Source organism: Diuraphis noxia, unplaced genomic scaffold, assembly GCF_037042655.1.
Source record: "Diuraphis noxia isolate RWA-SAM2 unplaced genomic scaffold, SU_Dnox_SAM2 contig0002, whole genome shotgun sequence".
NCBI lineage: Eukaryota > Metazoa > Arthropoda > Insecta > Hemiptera > Aphididae > Diuraphis > Diuraphis noxia.
In genome coordinates, this window is record NW_028301712.1 from 21,922,929 (window position 1) to 21,944,403 (window position 21,475).

Genomic DNA, 21,475 nt, shown 5'->3' on the forward strand with positions numbered 1-21,475 from the left:
ATTATAACATTTTTTTTTCCGTCGACAGCAAAAAAATTTAAAAAAAAAATCTATTTCGGCAAGTATGACAAAATATGTGTGTTTTACATATTATTTGCTGCATAATAAAGTAATTTAAAGTATATTATGATGGAAACTATTACGAATTCTTTAAATTATTCAGTAATTAATTAATTAGTAAATTATATTATATATATATGTGTGTGATTTCGTCTTACTTTGGTTTCCGTCGTTTTCGATAATTTTTAAATGCACAGGTGAGTAGATGGGTTATTATTAGGTTATAGACTAATAACTAGTAATATTTAATATTTTCATGACAAAATGTAATTCAGTTTTGCATAAAAATTTTCATTTTTTTTAAAATAAATAATATTATAACAAATACGTACATATAATATATTCTTCAATCACTTATAGTTTGCATATTACATAACACTATTAAAAAAAAGTTTTGTGTAGATTATCATTTTAAATTGTGTTTGTATTAAATTTTATTATAATCAATGTTTTCATCATAAAGGTAGTTTATAATGTTCAATGGAAAGATTTTATATGAAAAGAGTTGTATATTTGTCAGTTTATTCAAGGTCCAATAGAATTGCCAAACACCAGATTAATTTTGGAAGACTGTTGAAAGCATTCACGATGGAGTTATAGAAAATATTAATAGTATACTAGCCAAAGTCATGTACGCTGTATAAATAAATATCAATTTTATAGCTGTATGTGACAGAAAATCCTTGAAATAAAAATCATGTTTAACATTAAAAATTTAACATGTTAATAATGTAAAGGATATAGGTATTTTTTATATAATTCTGCAAATTTTTATACATTCAATGTATAAGTTTTATTTTATGATCCTTACGTCAAAAAGCAATGCTTCTCTTCACATTTAGATTCTGATCCGGCTCCGATGAATGTATTGCTTTTACTATTATATTATTTTTTACTTTTTGTGTCTGTATACATGAAAGTTAGTCAAAAAAATGCTTCAATTTTCAATTTTAAAGGACCTTAAAAGACAATAATTTCTATGATTGAAAATTAGATTTAGTATATAATAATTTGTACTTTTTATCGGATCAAATAAAAAATGCCGAGTATTTTTCAAAAACTTTGAAGAAACAAAAGAAAAGGAAAAAAAAATTATACAAAGTTAGTTTTCGAAAAAATAAATTTTTTTTTTCCAGTAACTCAAAAACAATGACCATTGTAGTAGATACTCTAAATTTTTACTAAATGTTTATATGACTTGACCATCTTCCATAAAATATATCAATTTCAAAATAGATTGACTCTTTTTGCGTTATCTAATTATATAGACACATGGATTTTCAATTTTCTTTCTATGAATGTCAATAATAGTATAAAAATTTAATACAAGGCTTTTTATAACTTTTTCATATACCAATTCATAGATATTTTTTTTAGAAGCTTTTACAGTAAGAATTTTTCTGGAATTCGTTACAATGGCAAAAAATTATTAATTTACCATTTTGAGTTAGACATTCTTAAAAGTTGTATTTATGATTTTAGAATGTAGTAAAAGATTTTTTTCCATATTTGACGAACTATAAGTTTACCAGAAAACTGATTTTTACGAGTGTTATTATTATATAAACTTATAAAATGTTTACAGAATTCACCCGTAAGGAGTAAATTAACAATTTTTTTATTTTGTTGTTTTTAAAAAACTATTAATCACTGATACTTGAAATTCTTACAAAATGTTTTTGCTAGAATTTTCTTAATGTCATGCCTCCATTTTATAAAAATTTTTTCTTTTTGAACTATATTTTAAAGACATTTTCAATTTTCAATTTTATTTTAGTCTTATTATAACTTATAAGTTATAAGTGACAGGGTATAAAGATAAGTAATATAATAATAACAATAAAAATAATACCTATAATAAATTATTAGTAATAATAATAATAATATAAAACACACATATATTGCTTATCGTAGTATAGGTATGGGATTAAAACATTAAAATACATAATAATAAAATGATAAAATCTTTTAAACGTTAACCGATTAATTAATGTATTATATTGTCCAGTTTTTAATATTGTCACTACTGAGCATATAAGTTTGGACAAAACATAATCTATTTATTTACGTATAAGACGTTTATGAAGTTTATGATGGAAGATAATATCTTATATTATAATAGATTCGCCTATTGACAATGTTAAGTGTTGGGTGATTACTCATTATGGATTTTTGGAGCAATTTATTTAAGTATAATTGTTTTGAAAATAATTTTGCAAGTATTTTTGTACACATGTAAAAATTCGGACAGTTAAATTGAAATTATAAACAGTTAAAAGTGTTAGGTTACCAAAATTTCATAAGTAAACTTAAATTTTTTATTTTGTATACCTTCAAAATGTCCACAAGTTGTTTAAACTTGAAATAATTATATCACTGCCCGCCGGCCTTCATGTCCCTTGTATTATAATTAAAATATGAGGCATAAGCTATTCAAATTTCTATACATTTGACACTATATTTTTGTTTCAGTTTTTTGTTAAAATGTAGTTTAATATATTATTATAAAATTTGTTTACTGTCTTAGCCAATAGCTCTGTCCTTCTCGGAAACAATAGGCATTCCTTTTGCTGGATTTCGCTTATAATGCGGAACACTCATTCATCGTTCGTCCAGTCCATCGCACTCGGACGTGAGAGGTCATTGTTTCATTGACTAATGAATAACATATTCATTTTTGGAAATCTATACATGTGTAGAGTTATTGTTGGTTGTTTTTTTTATGTAGAACGGCGGTACTTCTAAAAATGATTATAATAATTTAATTTTTAATATTATATTGCTAATATACTAATTTTTTTGTCGTAGAACGTGGAAGATCCATAAACAGTTGTGTGATTTTTTTAAATATAATATTTTTAGTTTTTACTCGACAAACAATTTTAAAAACCGCGGTTTTACAATTTATAAATATAATATTATACAGTACCTACCTATATTATATTTATATCTACCCTACACGCTACACGTATAGAAACCAAAAAAATATACGATGTCTCGTGAGAATTTACCTACTGCGATATTTTCTGAAACAATGGAGACATCGTATAAAATTGTGTTTTATTTATAAGACTCGAAAGGATAAAGTCTACAAACATTTCATATTTTAATTTAAAGTTATGGTAAAAAAGCTTAAAAAATAATTTTTTTATTCAGTTATTAAAAAAGAAGATAGTCATGTTATATATAGTTTGTTTTTCTGAAAACTTTGATGTTTCAACATTTCATTTTTATATTAATCTCACGATTTTGAATATATTTTTATTTGGTTTCGAGAGAAATTAAAATTTTTTAAATAATACCTTTATCATTAATTTTAATGTTCTGATAATATATCTTGTCTAGTTTTCTGATAAGGCTTACTTAATAATTTGTTGTTATATCTACAACATTGTTGTACAACAATTTTCTTAAAACACCTTTTTTTTTTAAATCATTAAGTTATAAAAATAAAATGTTGAAACGTCAGAATGTTTAGAAAAACCAACTAAAAAATGTTAAATTTAATTAAAATATGAAATATTTTTAGTTCTTGCTCCTGTGAGTCATGTAAAAAACAGAATTATAATATCTCCATTATTTCAGGAGATATCACAATGGATAGATACTCACAGAAAATATTAACAAACAGTACACTCCAAGAGCAAATAAATTATATGAACAATAATTTGTCTATAAAAAAAAAGTCTCGAGAGATTTTGCGCGTAAAGAGGTTATGCGTCGAGTCCAGAGTTGGCAGTAGTCGTCATAAAATGTAATAAAATTTGGTCAAATTGGCTTCTTATCGTAGTACATGATAAAAAAAAAATTGTTTCGCTAAATATTCCTATAAATATAATAAGTAAGTAATTTTGTGTTTGGCACTCTTTAGCAACATTAGTTGTTACGCTCGATGTTGTTATCCATCTTCTTTCTTTGAGCACGACCATGAAGGGTAGAGCTGGAAAAATAAAATCCTACACGTCTACACTGAATACCATACGGTATATTATATATAGCATGTCAAACCTATATAACTTATTAATACGGTGGCCACTGTTCTAATAAAATACAATATTATGGGAATTATAAATTTGTAATATTTTACATAGTTATAACTCACATTCCAATTTAAAATATTAATTAAAGCCAATAACGAGATCTACATACTGTTCTACCTTTATGGTTTATAATAGGTCAATTCACTCCAATATTAATGCAAACGACATAAAAATAGATGTGCTGATCACAAATTCCTGTTGCGCTTGGGTCAGAGTAAAAAAACAAATAGCGCGCTGACATTTTCAGAATTATTTACTTTTATTAATACAGTAAAGGTAATAATAGTCTTATAACTTATTAATGTAGAAACCTTTATTTTGAGGTTTAATATACCATAATAGTTCACATCAATAAAAACAATACTTATGGTGATTGTCATTATTTGGTACTAAATTTGTATTTACATAACTGTTAACATAGGTGTTTATTTTAAATAAATCTTTATTTTTTATTATACCTATGATGCTTATCTAATATAGTTATTCTTAATACGTATACCTAAGATTATTTATCATTAGTTGCATAATTAGAATGATATTACATTATGAATCTTATTGTTGTACCTTAATAATTTTGGTATGTTGCCATAGTTCGGTAGTCGACCTTTTGAAATTGTGTCATGGTGATGATTTTTCGTATTTCGTCGTGTGTAAAATTGTTTGTGATTTTTGAATAAACTAAACTATCTATATATTTCTGAATTTTTGTATTTTTAAAGCTAACTATACTTTTATTGTTTTCAAGTTGAGAATTCAAATTTAAAGATGTATAATAATTAAATATATTGTAAAAATAGTGTAATATAATATGTAAGACCTATTTCAAATTTAATATTTGCCTTTATTACTTTTGAATGTAATGACTATGAGTATGATTGAAATCTTTTTGGAAAGGTAAAATACTAAGAGCAAATTATTGGAATATAATTACCTTTTTAGTACTTAGTACTTACTTATTTTGGACTAAACATTTTGTTTTGTTTAGTATCTATCCGAAAGTTAATCGCTCAAATGTTGGTATTCATAAATTAAACTAATAAGTAATAACTAATAAGCATACAAAAAGTTTCTGACACGGTACGAAAACGAAAAAATTATTTATATTTATTTTGATTGAATTATTGAGGTTTTCACTAAAGTTATAATTTCAAGTTTTACAAATTATAACTATTAATTATTATCTTATCTACATATAGTACGTAAATTATTAAAATCATAATTACATCTTTGGTTAGTTTTTTTAAAAATATTGTATAATAGCTTATAACGCCTGCAGTATATAATTATAGGTAGGTACGAGTATGGTAATATAGTATACACATATAATATATAAAACCGTTGATTAATACATATACTGATATTCTACCTATATTATTTACGAATGATTATAATATGATGTGTATGTATATATATTACAATGTCACGGATCATATTTTATTTTTATATTATACATTTGTTATTTTGTCGGTGTTTTCTTTCTATTATATTATGTATTATATATATAATTGTTTTCACCCACTCTGTGTAGTCAAACGAGGTATTATGTTGAAATGTGTACCTATTTTCATAACACGCCGTGTGTCTCTGTGAGTTCCTACTTAAGAGTTAAGACTGATGAACCAACTAAACTAATAAATTCCAAAAAGTTTTCATCTACCTATTTATATTATGTGTTGTGTATAAAATTGTCATTCGATTTAGTAAGCATGCAAATCATTACAAAAGGGGAACCACTGTGGCACAAAAATAATATATTATGATGCATAACTATATGGTAAAAAATTATCCTGTTTTCAAAGCTATACGCTTAGATGCGTTATACGTGCCTGTTTAAGTTATACATATTTAATATTATACAAATGAATAGAAAAAATCCAATGATACGCACTCATAATGAAAACAGAAGGTATAATCAATTTATCTACAGAAATCAGACAAACAAATTAATAAAGGCGAGAGTGATTAATTATTATTTTATCACACCACGTACGAATGTACGATGTAATATCTTATTTTTATGATTCGAAGTATTTTAACGATTTCCATATTGTTTTATATTTTTATAAAATTAATTTATATTTGATTTTTTTTTTTAATATTAAAAAGAATCATACACTCTCATCGGCGTTATACACAAATATTTAGATTTATATTTGCTTTTTCTTTTATGTTGGAAAAGTAAAACAAAAAAGCGAGAAAGTGGGTATCGCTCTGCTGTACATTAGGTGGTGGGATGGACCTCTGATTAGGGTAAGTTAGATTTGAATGCAATGATAGGTATCATTGTATACGAAAAACGATTCTGAACGGAGATGATTTGTCAGTCTAGGATATATTATATTTAAATATTGTCATATATTCTATTTTAAAACAAATATTTTATTTTTCAATTAAGACGCATTTTGCATAAGGCATGGTTAATCAATTTTTCCAAAAACATTGCATGACGTAGTTATCATAATTCATAATACCTTATACAGTCGAGACGCGATAACTCGAACCTCGATAAGTCGAAAAACTTGACAACTCGATTTTTTTTTATTCCCCCAAAAAATGATTCTCCTATTAATTAGATAGATATCTCGAAGTGAAATTTTACCCCCTTCAGCTTCGAGTTATCGCGACTCGACTGTATTATCATAGATATACATATACCTGGTTTGAGGATAAATCGTTATCATTACACGATTTCATAAAAATTTAAAACTCAAACGCTCAAAACATTTTCTTATAATGACGCTTCAAATTTCCTCTATAGCTATTTGAAGCAAAAATTATGGAAAACTTAGTGTTGAATTTTATAACCTTATATATAAAAACAAACAATATTATGAATTTTGAACTACAAAATAATTTGCAAATATTCATGGTTTTGACGAATTTTTGTCAATATTTGAAATTCAAATGGTAATAAAAATTTAATTTGAATTTCCGGTGGGCATTTTGTTTGTGATAAAGATCTTAGATTTAAAAAGAAAATTTTTTATGAATTTCTAGCATAAAACAATTTGCGAATTTTTGTGATTTTTACGTATTTTGTCAAAATTCAAAATTTTAATGCTTATAAAAAAAATTGTGGCTATACATTTCTTTTATTTTTTAACTGCTACTGCAAAAATATGTTAAGAGTATTGTATTAAATTTTCAAGATTTTCTACCCAAAAAATAAATTTTTATCGATATTAATTTAAAAAAAACTAATAATGATCGAAAATTGCATATGCCTATGAATAGTTCTACTTAAGTCGAACATTTTTTTTAAATTGCATGGTGGATAAAATATACTTATATAAACATTCGGTGAAAATTTCATGTATCAATGGTCATTTTTTTAAACTTACATCAAAAATCAAAATCGATTTTGTCGAAAGCTGGTTGTGCGTAAAATTTCCCATTATCCCCATAATTTTTAGTTTGTTTATTCCAATTATTTAAAATAATATTAAGAATTTTTTACTTTTGACCCCCAAAGTACCAACTAGATCCACTTTCTGATCGAATAAAGTACTGAACCATTTACAAAAAATCGATTTTGTAGAAAACTGGTTTTGCATAAAAATTCCCGTTTTTCTGTCATTTTTTTTTTGTTTTTCTCGATTTTTTTGAAAATTGTTGGAAAATGTTTACTTTTGACCTCTATAATGCACCAAGGATCTTCACTTTTACATCGGAAACCACCCCCAAAGTTTGAAATTGAAGCATTATTTCGACTAGTTATGCTGTACACAGACACAAAAAAAAAGAAACACTCATCATTGTAAAATCAATACATTCATCACTTCGTTCAGAATCTAAAATAACTTTATAATGGTAATTTTGCATTTCAATTCCGTATCATAAAATTGATTTTAAATAAATTAGTTTGGTAAGCAGTAAGCACACAAATTACCATTGCATTATTTGTACTATAATCACGTTTAGAAGATTGATTAGATTAAATAGATAATTTTATGCACAGGTCTTAAACAAACGACAATAGCCGGAAATCAAAATTTTAACTATACCTAAATACATTGTTCTCGATAGTTTGTAAAATAGTTACATGTTAAAAGATACCTAGTTGGTACTTATATAATAATATATATTACAATTGATTATACATTTATATTGTTTATGGTTATTAACATTTACAGTGTGAGTCATAAAGCATGATTTCTCTCACTTTTCTTTTTAATGTAATACATTGATTTAAATTCTGATTTACATTATTTTTAAGTATATGCATGCAAGAACAGATTCCTAATGATAGCATTTTTACTAATACTTATTAATTTCGCTAATTTAAAATATACATATTGTATGTTTGCACGTTGTTTGTCGTGTCGACGATTTTAACATCGATATTATGCATCATATTATAATCATCCCATATAGTATTGGAATATTTAATGAATGTTTTTTCATTAGAATTTTTAAATTTTCAACTATGAAATATGAATATTTCCCTTAATAACTTGTTATAGAGTTTTTTTTGTCCAACACTGAGTGTACTGATATGTATTTAAAATGGGATTATATTCTGTACACAGTACACACACTATAATTTAACTGACTGATATTATTAATTCGATTGTATGAAAAATTCCTCTCATACGCCATATCTAATCTAGACTATTATAATGTGACAATTTTATATTCTTATCGAAGTAGGTACGTATAGTACGTATAGTACCTACTACCTATGTATATTGTACACAGTCTACGAAATATTGCTGTTACCTTTGTGTGTCGCTCGATTTAGTAGCGTCAACATGGTTTCTTCCTGGTTGCTTTCAAATGTAATTAAAAAATCATATAAATAAAACAAAATAATTGAATTTAATCGCGTCGGCGATACCGGATTTTTTATCTTGTTTTTGCCCAATTATACAGTATGATATTTATACAAATATTTGTGTTTTTTTTTCTGCCTTGTAGAGAATTGTGTTCGACATGGAATTCACGTGTGGGCTCCCAAAACACGAACGCGCCGGCCCACAGAGTTCAGGCGCTGTTCAACGACTTGGGATTGTACCTGACCTCGGCCCAAGGTAATTCTTTTGCAACAATACTTGCCATTTTTGTGTACAACTTAAATACATTTTTTTTTTATTTTCATATTTTCATATAGTCGCTGAAATGATGCAGTGTGTAATGAAATGTGCCAATAGAAATTCACCGGTATACATGACGTTTGGCGAATTTTGTTTGTTGGCTAGAAAACTCAAAAACGGTCTGGATAGAGGGTAAATAATAACCAACGTTTTTAGTTTAATTTAGTTTATTTCAGTGTATACACTATACATCATAATATGGCCTATAGATGTAGCTATTTTATTGCTATATCCTAATGTTGTATATGCTACTAACTACCTAGATATATGTATTGTTTCTATCTTAGATTTACTAGCAGGATTATGGTACAAAAAAAAAAATAATTTAATCTCGAAATTTTGTTGGAAATATAAATACGCATGTAGACAACCAACATTTTAACAGTTCTAAGTTTTTAGTCTTTATACAAGGTGTAACAGATAGAACTGACTTTTGGACTAACTTTCTTTACATTCATATTTTTTATTTATTTTTTTATTTTTTGTTCAATAAGTGAACCTAGCACTATACATGTATAATACATTTTTTATGTTTTTTTAGAACTGAAAAAAAAAAAAATTTGGATAAATTCAAAATAGCCTGTTTGTGAATCTGATTATAAAAACAATTTTGATGGTAAAAAGATTTATCTAAGTCAAGTAGTTTATTTTTTAGAATTTTTTTTAAATTCAATATTTTTTTGGTTAAATTAATTTGGAATGCAATAACTTTTTGAAAAATATGATTTTTGAGAATTTGCTGACATGAGTATATTTCTTAAATTATTTATTTATCATATAATATTAAAAAAATTTGTCACACGATGAATTTGCATAATTTTTTTTTTTTTTTTTTTGGTCAGGTCTTTCTGTTACACCCTATATATTTAAGTAGAACGCATTGAGTTTAATTATAATATATCACACTAATGTTTATTAATTATTATCTATATAATTACGCGTGTAGTACTGCATAAACCTATTGTTGACATTAAAAAACAATTATACAATTTAAAAGTAAGTGCTTTGAATTATAATGTCAATCATAAAGAACAAAATAAAATAAAATTTTCAATTTTTCTAGAAAATCATATCACGTACCTATAATAATATATCATATTTTTACTATATCAAATTTAATACACTTCACAAAAAAAGATGCTATTTTAAAATGCTCATATAACTTGCAATTAATTTAAAATATTGAAAAAAACACGAGGAGCCTAAATTATAAGTTTAGGATTAAAATTTATTGAACGTATATTTACTCTTATATAAAAAATATCTGAGTTAAATAGATAAATCTTAACGTAGCATGTACGTCATATATATAAATATAATGCATGTCATTCTATACTCGTTATATGTTTCCGCCTGATCTTAAATAAACATACTTATTATATTATAAATAGTTTTTTTTTATTATTATTATAAATAAATTACGTTTAATTATTAAAATATAATTGGCAATTACATAGCATGGTTGTTCGTGAGACTATATAGTATGGCGGGTGGCAGTATTGTGCTAAACATTTCCCACCCGTTCCTGGTTTTTGAACGAAAAAAAAAAATAGACCATATAGTATAAACCTGTATTGTATAAACTGAGGGAGAAAATAATAATAATAATAATAATTCAGATAATGTTATTAATCGTAACGAGTTACATACCTAATAGATTAGATATTGAGGTTTTGTTAACAGTTTTTTTAATTTATCTAAATGTTCTTATTATTTATATTTACTATCTGTTTTTACATAGTCATTCAATGAGTAAATTGGAGGAGGATTTATTAGCGTGAAGTGAAAATCGCCCATTGACGGCACCTCGTGAGTAAGTTTGTAGGAAGAGACTTTTAAGTTGCCTGGGCTTAAATTTAGTTCATACTGTTCATAGTATATAGTGCCAATTGACTCTCTCTTCCTTCAAGCATGATTAAAATATCAACACAATCATACTTATTGAATTCATGTTATTCAAATTGTAAATTTTTCAATTTTAATAAAAAAAAATGGTGCCTTGGTAGATTACCTAGAATCCAGTTGGACGAAAAATGGATGATGATAGGATTTGAGTGAGAACTGAAAGTGTTCTTTTAGTTTTTAATGTTTGTTAATATTTATAAGGAATGCATTATGAGTTTATGTATAAGGTGGAGAGAAGGGAAAGTAAATGTTTTTATTTCGATAAGTAATTGTCTCGGAATTATTGTTTGTAGGTTGAGCTGTTGTTATGTTTGCATACGATGGACTAGCATTGAGTTTGATGAAATGACGACGAGTGTGAGACTCTTGAGTTTTAGGATCTGCAATGTTTGTTTTTTTTATGATTTAATACATGTCTTGCGATTTGAACATAATTTTTAGGAGGTTGTTTATATTAATCACCCGAGCATAAACCACATTTAGTCTGGAGGCTACAATTTGATGCAGTGCACGATGTAATGATCTTCGCCACATTTTACGTAGCTGCAGAGCAAGTGACAACGATAATTATGAGTGTGGCTATATTCTTGACAAATATGACACTGAGGCGGATCATTAATTTTAACCTGGGGCTTTTTAATAATCAGAATGAAGTGGAGTAGAGTAGAGATTTTAAAGATTTCTCGATTAGTTAGCTTGTCAGTTTGACGTAAAAATGTGGTTATGGCCATTGGTTTTTTTAATATTCACTATACGCGTAAAACTTAGTGTCCTACCTCCGTTAGAGTATCTGAGATATCAGATAAGAGGACGCTACACCTGCATGTGTTGTCTTCGTCTTACAAATGTATAACTTTTCGAAAACTGTTTTGTGCGCGAAAGAATCTCTCAAGCTGTAATCCAAGCTAAGCAATCAAATTTTCACGCTATAAAGATGAGAATATTTAAAGTGTAACGTTGTTTTTATTTTTTCGATATCGGAACTAAAAAAAAGTTATTCAAGTTTGAAAAACTCAAAAATAATGAATTCTTAAACAATAAGAACTTTTTTCTTATTTGTGATGTCGAAAAATTAAAAACAACGTTGCACAGTAAATAGTTTGAAAATTTGGTTGCCTAGCTTGGATTACAGCTTGAGTTTTCCTTTCCCGTTCATAACAGTTTTCGCGATATTTTACATTTGTAAGACGGAAACAACACATGCGGATGTAGCATTCTCTTAACTTTATATTAACTTACAACACGTTTCATCTGTTTTTAACTTTCTGTTGCCAGACCCAAATTCTCCGATTGTTATTCGTTTCAGACTGATTTCGTTGCAAAGGCAAACAATCGTGATGTTTTTCTCAATCGAGTTATTTACATAATAATTTATCGCGATTGTTATATTATTATCGTCATTAGACGCGGTTTTCCTCAAACATGCATCACTACCACCTGCTGCTTAATCACGTTCTCTACCACCTAGATGACTGTTGGAGTGGACTATTAAAAATGATGGTGTGGAGTGTGGACTGACATGAAAAGTTATTAATATATTTGCGCTGTATTAATTTTTGCGGGATTCTAAAAAAGTGCCGATGTTTATTAAATAAATTGCCAGTACGCTCTATGTGAGTTTATTTGTTTTGTTTTTATTTTATTCTTAATATTATTATTATTTGGTTGGTTAATTCAACGACGACTCCGATGTGATGATGTTATGAATTTATGATATACACAATTTAAAATAGTACTTAATTAAAACAATACTTCATTTCACTAAGTAATGATAATAATTGTTATTTGTTATTACTTCCCATTTGTCGTACGTTTTAATAATTTGATTTACTCCCGTTTATTTATAATGGTGATATACTCACAAAATAATTCCTTAATAAAGTTGGACAAATTCCCATAAATTAATGTGTCGGTGTATTCTTTTGAAAAATGGTACCATACTTTCATGATATATTAATGTACAACACTGAAATTTTTTTTATGTTTCCATTTGATATTAAACTTTTATAATATTATACTATATATTTTTTATATTCTCGAGCAAATTTACTGTGTTTGGTCATCTGTTAAAATGTTCTCCGAAGAAACTACATTGATGCAGTTATTTCTCATCGCTATCTGTTTTACTCCACAACGACTAAAATATATAATAAATTATATTATAAATTATTATGTGTGTATGTTAACTACGCAACGAGTGAAAAAATCATGTAAATCATTGTAATTATGTATTTTAATTTACGACACGTCAGATGTACTTAAAAAGGTTACATCATTTTCTATTCTCGACACAATGTTTATCCTTAATAATAAATAGTTATTCTTATAATAAACACGAGATGTATACATGCTATTATTAATAAATTATATGACGGCGTATAGTGAGAACAATTTGAACTCTAAGGCAATGAGTATTGAAATATGAAATATCCCCACATTCGTCAATATTATGATGTAATTAGAAAATACAAGTATATATAAGCTTTGGCTACTTTGGATGAAGAGGACATCATACATCAGCTGTCAACTAAATCAAAATAATATTCACCTGTTAGCTAATGAGAAGTGGCCAGTATTTAATGAAGGTATTACTTAAATTCTGAAATATACATGACGTTTTCAGGGGAGGGGGGTTGAAGCTCCCTCACTTAAAATACACCAGTGAGCAATGTTAATTTAAAGCTGAGTAAGTTTTAGCTCCAGCGATAAAGACGTTTAAGTGATCAACAAACAAGCACAGCATATAATATTAAAAAATAAAAAGTATATATTATGTAGATTAGTATTTATATTATTCCCGCCACCGAAATTCCTCCGGCATATAATGGTTAGGTTACTAATGATTGTCCACAATTAAATGACGCACTACCTAGTTTGATTACTATTTTAATAATAAACGCACTGGCTACAAATAAAAAATTATGATGTATTCAGACATATAGAATCTATTTATATTTATTATAAAAAATCAAGTACCTATGTTAGTATAGTATTGTCTCTGGCATTATACATTCATATTAACTTATGAATGCGGCGTTGTACAAAAATTCAATCGATAGTGTTGTCAACCGCAATATCAGAACCATCGTTTCTCTTTTCGTTTTATTGGTCAAAAATCGTATGTTTAAAGGAGATAGGAGGGACACATATGTTTAATTCAATGGTTATATAGCCATATAGGTACCTAATGCAGTGTGCCATGTACCACGAACTGCATATTGACGATTGTCGCTAAAACAATGATGTACTACCTGTTTTTAACAATATATAAACTTTTCTTCTGCAGGATACCGAGATCTGTGCAGTTTTCACGGCTGTTGGAGAAAGATCAAGAGAAACACATCAGGGAAATAAAAAAATACTCGAGTAAGCCAACTAAAAAATATATAATGTTCGATTATAATAATACGGTGGCAACCCTCTGCAAACTCCTGTTATCGACGCTTTTGCCATTAATTGCCGAATCCTCCTTTAATACAGGAAGTCCCCACAGCTACGACGTATTCCTGGGCGGCTCCTGCAATCCAACTACGTGGCGCAAAGACTTAGCCATACCGTACCTGCAAGATGCCGGTGTGTCATTTTACAATCCGGTTAGTATCCTTACATAATATTATTGGTACAGTAAATATGATCATGATGTTCGAATTTTTGAACGTAACATGAATGGAAGTCGTTTTGCACCCATTATTATAATATTCACGTTGCTAATTATTCTTTTCGAAATTTTTGATAGTATAATTTCAAATATTACGCGTCAAAACCATTTTTCAGAAATTAATCAGACTACACTCGGTATCAAAATGTTTTAGTAAAACTTAGATTTGTATTTATCCACATATATTGTGATATATTATTAATGTTTAATTCATTTCGTTTAAGGTTAGCTTTATAGTTTATATATTAACTAACTCGCACAACTTGTTCCTTTCTAAATATGGCGTCATGTGACGTCTATGATTTAAACGTACCAGTAGCAGTTGTATTTGAAAGTTTTTAAGATAATATTTCATCAAGGTCTGTCCTTGTTGTCTATCCCACACAATAAAAATCGTCAAACAAAGATTCATTTATGAAAAGCTCTTGTTTTAAACGATAAACATTATTATAACTTATCATGCAGCAATAATTTTTAGTACAAAATAAATAATTATTGTTAAAATTTTACTTGCTTGTTATTAAATTGCGATGTTCCGATGTCAATATCTAAACAGTTGGATACATTTTTAAGATTTTTAAATTTAAATTTATTGTAGGCACCTACTTAAAAGATACAGATTATAGGTTTAATTATTTGAACGTATAGATAGTGCATTTTTTTTTATAATTGAAAACATCAACAAAAAAGATAAATATTAGTTAGTAACTTTTGTTGTTGTGAAACTTGATCGTTGAAAACTTTTTACAACTATAAGTTGATTACCAACGTAATTACAAACGAAACAATTTTTTTTTTTTTAAGTTGAATTTGATCATACAGATCCGTTTTTCTTAAGAATTAGATCACACTGTTGATATTTCCTGTGTTCAGGCCTATAGCTACGTCTAAATTAGATTGGATGTTTTATTTTCTGATGTCATTTATATATTTGAAGCATTCTGTTATACATGTTTAACTGTTAGGTTGGATTTGTCATTTAAAATGCATGTATATATTTTAGCTATATTGGTATTACTATACGTAAAATAAACGATTTAGTCATACGTGATGGCGTTTCGTGAAATTTATTTAAATTGATATAATGTTATTTACATAATATTATATACCTAAGTGTAATAATATAAAATGTACGTACAGATATTTGTTTATCGTGGAATTTTTCTCTATAATATTTACATTTTATGTAATATTTGTAATAAAGTATCATGCTGAAATTATTATTCGATATCACGTATTTATCATACTATTACATAACACACAATATATATGAAAATAGGTAAACGCGTAAATGCATGAATTATTATAAACCTATATCTATAATTCAAATAATATTTTTGGTATATTTAAAAATAATAATTATCAAGTTCCACCAATGGATAGATTTTTCTCTTACCAGAGTCCATTATAATTTATAACTCTCGACATCACTTATAGTTATTACTTATTGTGGCAAAAAAACATTATCATCATTATTATATAATATTATCTTCAGACGCGTTCCAATATGATCAAAAACGACTGAACGCTTCAATTAATCAGGCATAACTGAAATACCCTTTTATGTATTGTATATTTTTACAAATAACTGTCTTATCGAAATAAAATGATACATAATTGTAGTAGCTTGTAATATTCGTTGGATATCATATTTTTTGTGTTTCGCATGTTTTACAGCAAGTGGACCATTGGAGCCAAGATCTAATCGAAATCGAACACGCTGCGAAGGAGAGTGCAACGATACTATTCTACGTGATCGACAGCCAGACCAGAAACGTGGTTAGTGACATAGAGACAGCCAACTTTGCCGGTAACCACAACAACTTGGTGCTGGTTATCCATCCACAAGACGCGATTGCCGGGTCGGTGGTCGCCGGCGAGTCCATCTCTTGTCGTGAAGCAGAAGACATACGCGAGGCCCTGACAGCGCTCCACAATATCGCTGCCCACCAAGGGACGCTGGTGTTCGATAATATACTGGAAGGGTTGAACAATGTCGTTCAGGTATTTAAAGTATTGATACAAGAGGACTTGAGGATAGGTACATATGTGTGAAATTATCCCCTTAAGGCATATAATGTGAATTAGATCTTAGCTTTAAATCAATTCGTTCTCTGTATAGTTGATGAGAATTATACTCTTCCCGCCCCCTCAATAAATATGAATGAATCTAATTCATAAATTCAAATTGTATAGTATAGAATATTATATTAAGAGTACATTGTACCCGTATAATATGTAGACTCCGTGTCATTACCTACCTAATACATAATATACTAAAATGTTCGTCCAGCAGTTTCAATTTTGTATTGTAACTTACATATTAGAATTAGAGTAAATTGACCTATTATTAAACTTAAATGTAAGAACATTATCTGTGTTCTCTCTTTGGATTTTTATGATATTTACATTTTTAAGTGAATTATGAGCATTTTAAAACATTGATATTTTGCATACTCACTATAGTCATTACTGATTACTCACTTAATAATTAAAATATCGTAAAAAACCAACGAGATAGAACACAGATAATGTAAGGATAATGTTCTTAAATTTACGTTTAATAATAGGTCGACTCACTCTAATATTTTTAGCTAACAAGTAACAACACAAAACTGCTGGACGTGTACCTACATTTTTTATATTTTATGCTTTAGTAAGTCGAAGATGACATTGCGAGTACGACGTCCGCTTAAGCGTAAGCTGGATAAATTTAAATCCTTAGTTTGACTATATGTAAAAAAAACTATAAAACTACTTTTCGTCTACCTCTTCAAATGAAATTTTTTTATATATTTAATATGTGACATTGTGTTCATTTTTTGTTCAAGATTCTGAAAGACAAAAACCGTCAGAGCAACGATACCAGCGAAGACAATACTACGTACCGGTGAGAATAAACTATAAATTATGATATATAGTCTATACAGTATCCACAATGTTCGCAATTGATTTGATAAGTAATTTATTGCGAATAAATTACTCATAAAGTCTTTAATTTATAGTTTTAAAGTCAAAAGTTATTCTATTTATTTTTAGTAACTTTAAGCTACCTATATATAAGTTCAATCTTTAATAAGTTTTGATTATTGATATTTTCTAATGATTGATTTTAGTCATGAACAGGCGCGGATCCAGCCCGAAATTACGGGGGGGGGGGGGAGGGTGAATATTTTACATACGAAATAAAATATCTAATAAAATATAATATGTGGGCAAGCGCACATATTTGTGTTCAAAAATAACTTACACGAAACAGTTATGGTTAATACAACTTTATAATCAATAATTATTATTTAGTATTTAAAATAAAACTATACTATAACTTTACAAGATTACAACTGTATATTATTAGAATAATATATAAATATAATATATTTATGTATAGGTACAATGATTGTCGTGGTCGCCGTCATCGACAGTTTTCTGGGAAAAAATAACCATTACTTTGTTAAAAATGAACGAAAATAAAATCCGAATACACCGTTGAAAAGAAGACGTTTCACTGAATAACCACGTATAAAAACGGAAGAATTGCTCTGATAACCGAGTAAATTATAAGACCAAAAATAAGCCTATACAAATTGACAATTGTCTACTACCCGTCGACCGCGGCACTCAACGTATTAAAATTAGTTTTAAATCTTTTTACTGGGCATTTTTCCTAAACGAAACACAGTTAACGGGGGGGGGGCGCCCCCCCGCCCCCTACTGAATTCGCGCCTGGTCATGAATCATGAATGACTGTGGTTATAGTACCCATACTTTTTTTAAACTGATTAAAAAAATTCAACCCAATTTTAAAAATAGTGATAATTTCTCATAATTTCTCATAATTTTATTTATTTTATATAACCATATAACTTATATAAGCTATTTACTCGTTACGTTTTATGAAATACTGACCATTTAGATTGTTGACCTGTAAATATGAAGTGCAATTAAGGTGGTGTGAACACTAAAGTGTAATGTTTTCTTAACAATATTCTAAACTTGATCAAATCGTTAACATTTTACCTTTGATGTAGCTTGGTTAGTTCTTTTAGGAGACTATCTTGTTGAAAAAAAAAGTATTACCTAAAAATGTATTACAAAGATACAAAATATAAATTATAAATTATAATAAAGTGTGTCTCGTCTCGTTTCAGGAAGATACGTGATGCATTTAACAAGTTCAACGTCGATGCGCCGGGGGAGATTAACATTTCCCATGTATGTTGTGGGTAGGACTCAAATAATGATTTACGATTGACGTCGACGCACTTATAGTTATCGACTGACCGCATTGTGTATTTTTATTTTTATTTCTACTATTTAGGTGACAAGGGCTATCCGACTGTTGGCTAATCAGAATCTATCCGAAAACGATGTGCTAAATCTGTCACCCGAACACCGTGACATCAAAGGTATAACTAAATGTCTTGACATATTTTTTTTTATACCAATTAAATACAGTATAGTTCTCAAATGTCTTGAAAAAAAGTATGTGGGATTTGTTAGGTATGAATTTAGGTATTTTAATTGTTGAATATTTTTATGTTCTATACAATATGTTCATTTTTGTTATATTTGCTTTTAAAAATATTATTGTACCTACAACAAGTCACGGCTATTAATAATTTAATCGAAAATTAAAAATAGCTTCTATTAAACACTTAGAACATTGTTACTGTTTTCGTTGTATACTCTTAATGTACATGCATGTTGTTACAGATGTTGGAGGAAACCATCAAATTTATTTTACGTTTAACCAATTTTATGCTATTGTTTCTAAATTTCTACAGTTACCAGACAAGAACAATCTCAAAAACGGATTTGATATCGGTGAGTGCTTTAACTTATAATAACATCAACCATGTTCGCCTATTTAAATATTAATAGAATGTAACAACCATTTATGAAAAATGTTTAGGGCACTCATACCATTTGAATGTAGATAGACCATTATACTTGTCACACGAGAGTGTTGAAACAACAAGGTCTTTAAAGACAACAGATATTTATCTAGCTGGAGAAAGCGGCGATGACATTCGGTGGAGAGAAGACATTGCTATTCCCATGATCAAGTACATTTTAAACATTTTGTTGTTTGTTTGATAACTAGTAAACCTTATTTTTATTTGTTGTAGAAAATCTAATTTAACATATCATGCAGCATCCAAAACAGATCTATCAGTATTATTAGATGCACGTACTTTGTTATTTGTAATTCCAAACAATTCAAGATCTTTGGCAACCATGACACTAGTAAATTCTGTTATTTAAGTTTTATCCAATAATAAATAAATATTAATATTTTGTAATCATAATTGCAGGCAGCATATAGTATAGCTAAAGGCTGCAGAATGGTGTTATGTATACAGAATCTCAGTAACGATAACTGCACAGTTCGCGGTGAAAAGGTATTCATGCATTTATAATAATAGTAAAAACATAGACATTTTGATACTAATTGTTTATTTTTTAGTTGACACAAACAGCAATCAACGACTATAACCGCGGACGGGTTTACCTAGCAGATTTAGCATCACGAACACGAGTGCCAGTGTTCGAATCAATCAAAGAAGCGGTTGAAATCGCAGTGCAAAAAAGCTTATAGCATAATATATTCTATTTTATAAATTATAATGCACATGGAAAATAAAGACCATTTAATTATTTTAAATTACATGAACATCAACAGATGTTCATAAGCAAAAATGTTTTTTTATCCATAGATATTATTTTAACTTATAAGTACCAATTTTTTGAATTTAATTTAATTTTTTTTAACTAACAGCTAAGGAATTATTTTTAATTTTAAATGTATTGATAGTATAGGTTAATGCCTGTTTCATAAGATAAATAAATAAATTTAAATACTTAAAAGCTATTCAGTTATACTGTTTTTTCTCCTCCTGATTTTAAAACATATTATAATTATTCATTTTAAAATACATATATAATAATGTTATATTATTCAATATTCCTTCGAATATTTAAAAAGCTTTATAATATTATGTATCCAAATGGCAATTATACTCTTTACTCAGACTCAATACATTCACTATCACTGATTTAGCGAAGTTTCGTTATAACCAATTCATTAATTCATTCATAAACTTACTTGCCACAACAATTGGTGGGGAGGGAGGGGGAGAGAAGGCGTTGGATTTTGAGTAGGTGCAGGGTTTAAATTAATTTTTAATTTTTGATAGGAATACCTATTTTATATCAAATTAATATTTTATGATATAAGATTATAATGTAATATATTAAGTAAGTTTGTTAATTTAAGCTTTGAGTTAACTATTGATTAGGTTACTAGAAATTATTTACATATGGGACACCCATATCACTCGTTATGAGTTGTATTTAATTAAAAGTTTTTAGAGGGTCCGTAAAAATATTTAGTATAGCGATTTAGATTTTAAACACTAAACTCTGGCAGTTGGCGCTCTGCAAAGTTTTTTTTTGTATTTTTTAATGAAATTTATTATTATATTATTAATTAAGAGGACGTGATACCCACATGTGTTGTCTCTGTCTTACAAGTGCATTATATAGTAAATTTTACGTTCAGCAGAACACGTGTAGCTCCGTTTGCTTAAAAATTAGAATGAATTGACCTCTTATAAAATTTAAAGGTTATGATTGTTATCTAGTCAACCTCATATGCTTTTTAATATATTTAAATTTTAAAGGAAGTTATGAGTATTTTAAGATGCACAAAAAATTCA

At 27.7% G+C, this 21,475-nt stretch overlaps 1 protein-coding gene across 7 annotated transcripts in view; it reads left to right on the forward strand.

The window, feature by feature from the left end:
* Window positions 1-20,628, forward strand: part of raw (NDT-like domain-containing protein raw) — a 36,937-nt gene extending 16,309 nt beyond the window's left edge. For 4 of the 7 annotated variants that reach the window (XM_089218692.1, XM_089218690.1, XM_089218691.1 and 1 more), the window contains 12 exons: window positions 9,018-9,130; window positions 9,211-9,325; window positions 14,385-14,691; window positions 16,434-16,760; window positions 17,588-17,646; window positions 18,905-18,968; window positions 19,075-19,162; window positions 19,470-19,580; window positions 19,669-19,822; window positions 19,886-20,003; window positions 20,072-20,158; window positions 20,224-20,628. In XM_089218692.1, the coding sequence (XP_089074818.1) occupies window positions 9,018-9,130; window positions 9,211-9,325; window positions 14,385-14,691; window positions 16,434-16,760; window positions 17,588-17,646; window positions 18,905-18,968; window positions 19,075-19,162; window positions 19,470-19,580; window positions 19,669-19,822; window positions 19,886-20,003; window positions 20,072-20,158; window positions 20,224-20,355 (1,675 nt within the window). In that variant the 3' untranslated portion in view covers window positions 20,356-20,628. Of the gene's footprint in view, window positions 1-115; window positions 258-9,017; window positions 9,131-9,210; window positions 9,326-14,384; window positions 14,692-16,433; window positions 16,761-17,587; window positions 17,647-18,904; window positions 18,969-19,074; window positions 19,163-19,469; window positions 19,581-19,668; window positions 19,823-19,885; window positions 20,004-20,071; window positions 20,159-20,223 lie in introns of those variants that run through there. The other 3 variants (XM_089218694.1, XM_015511052.2, XM_015511058.2) reach the window with 2 other exon arrangements.
* The last annotated feature ends 847 nt before the right edge of the window (window positions 20,629-21,475 follow it).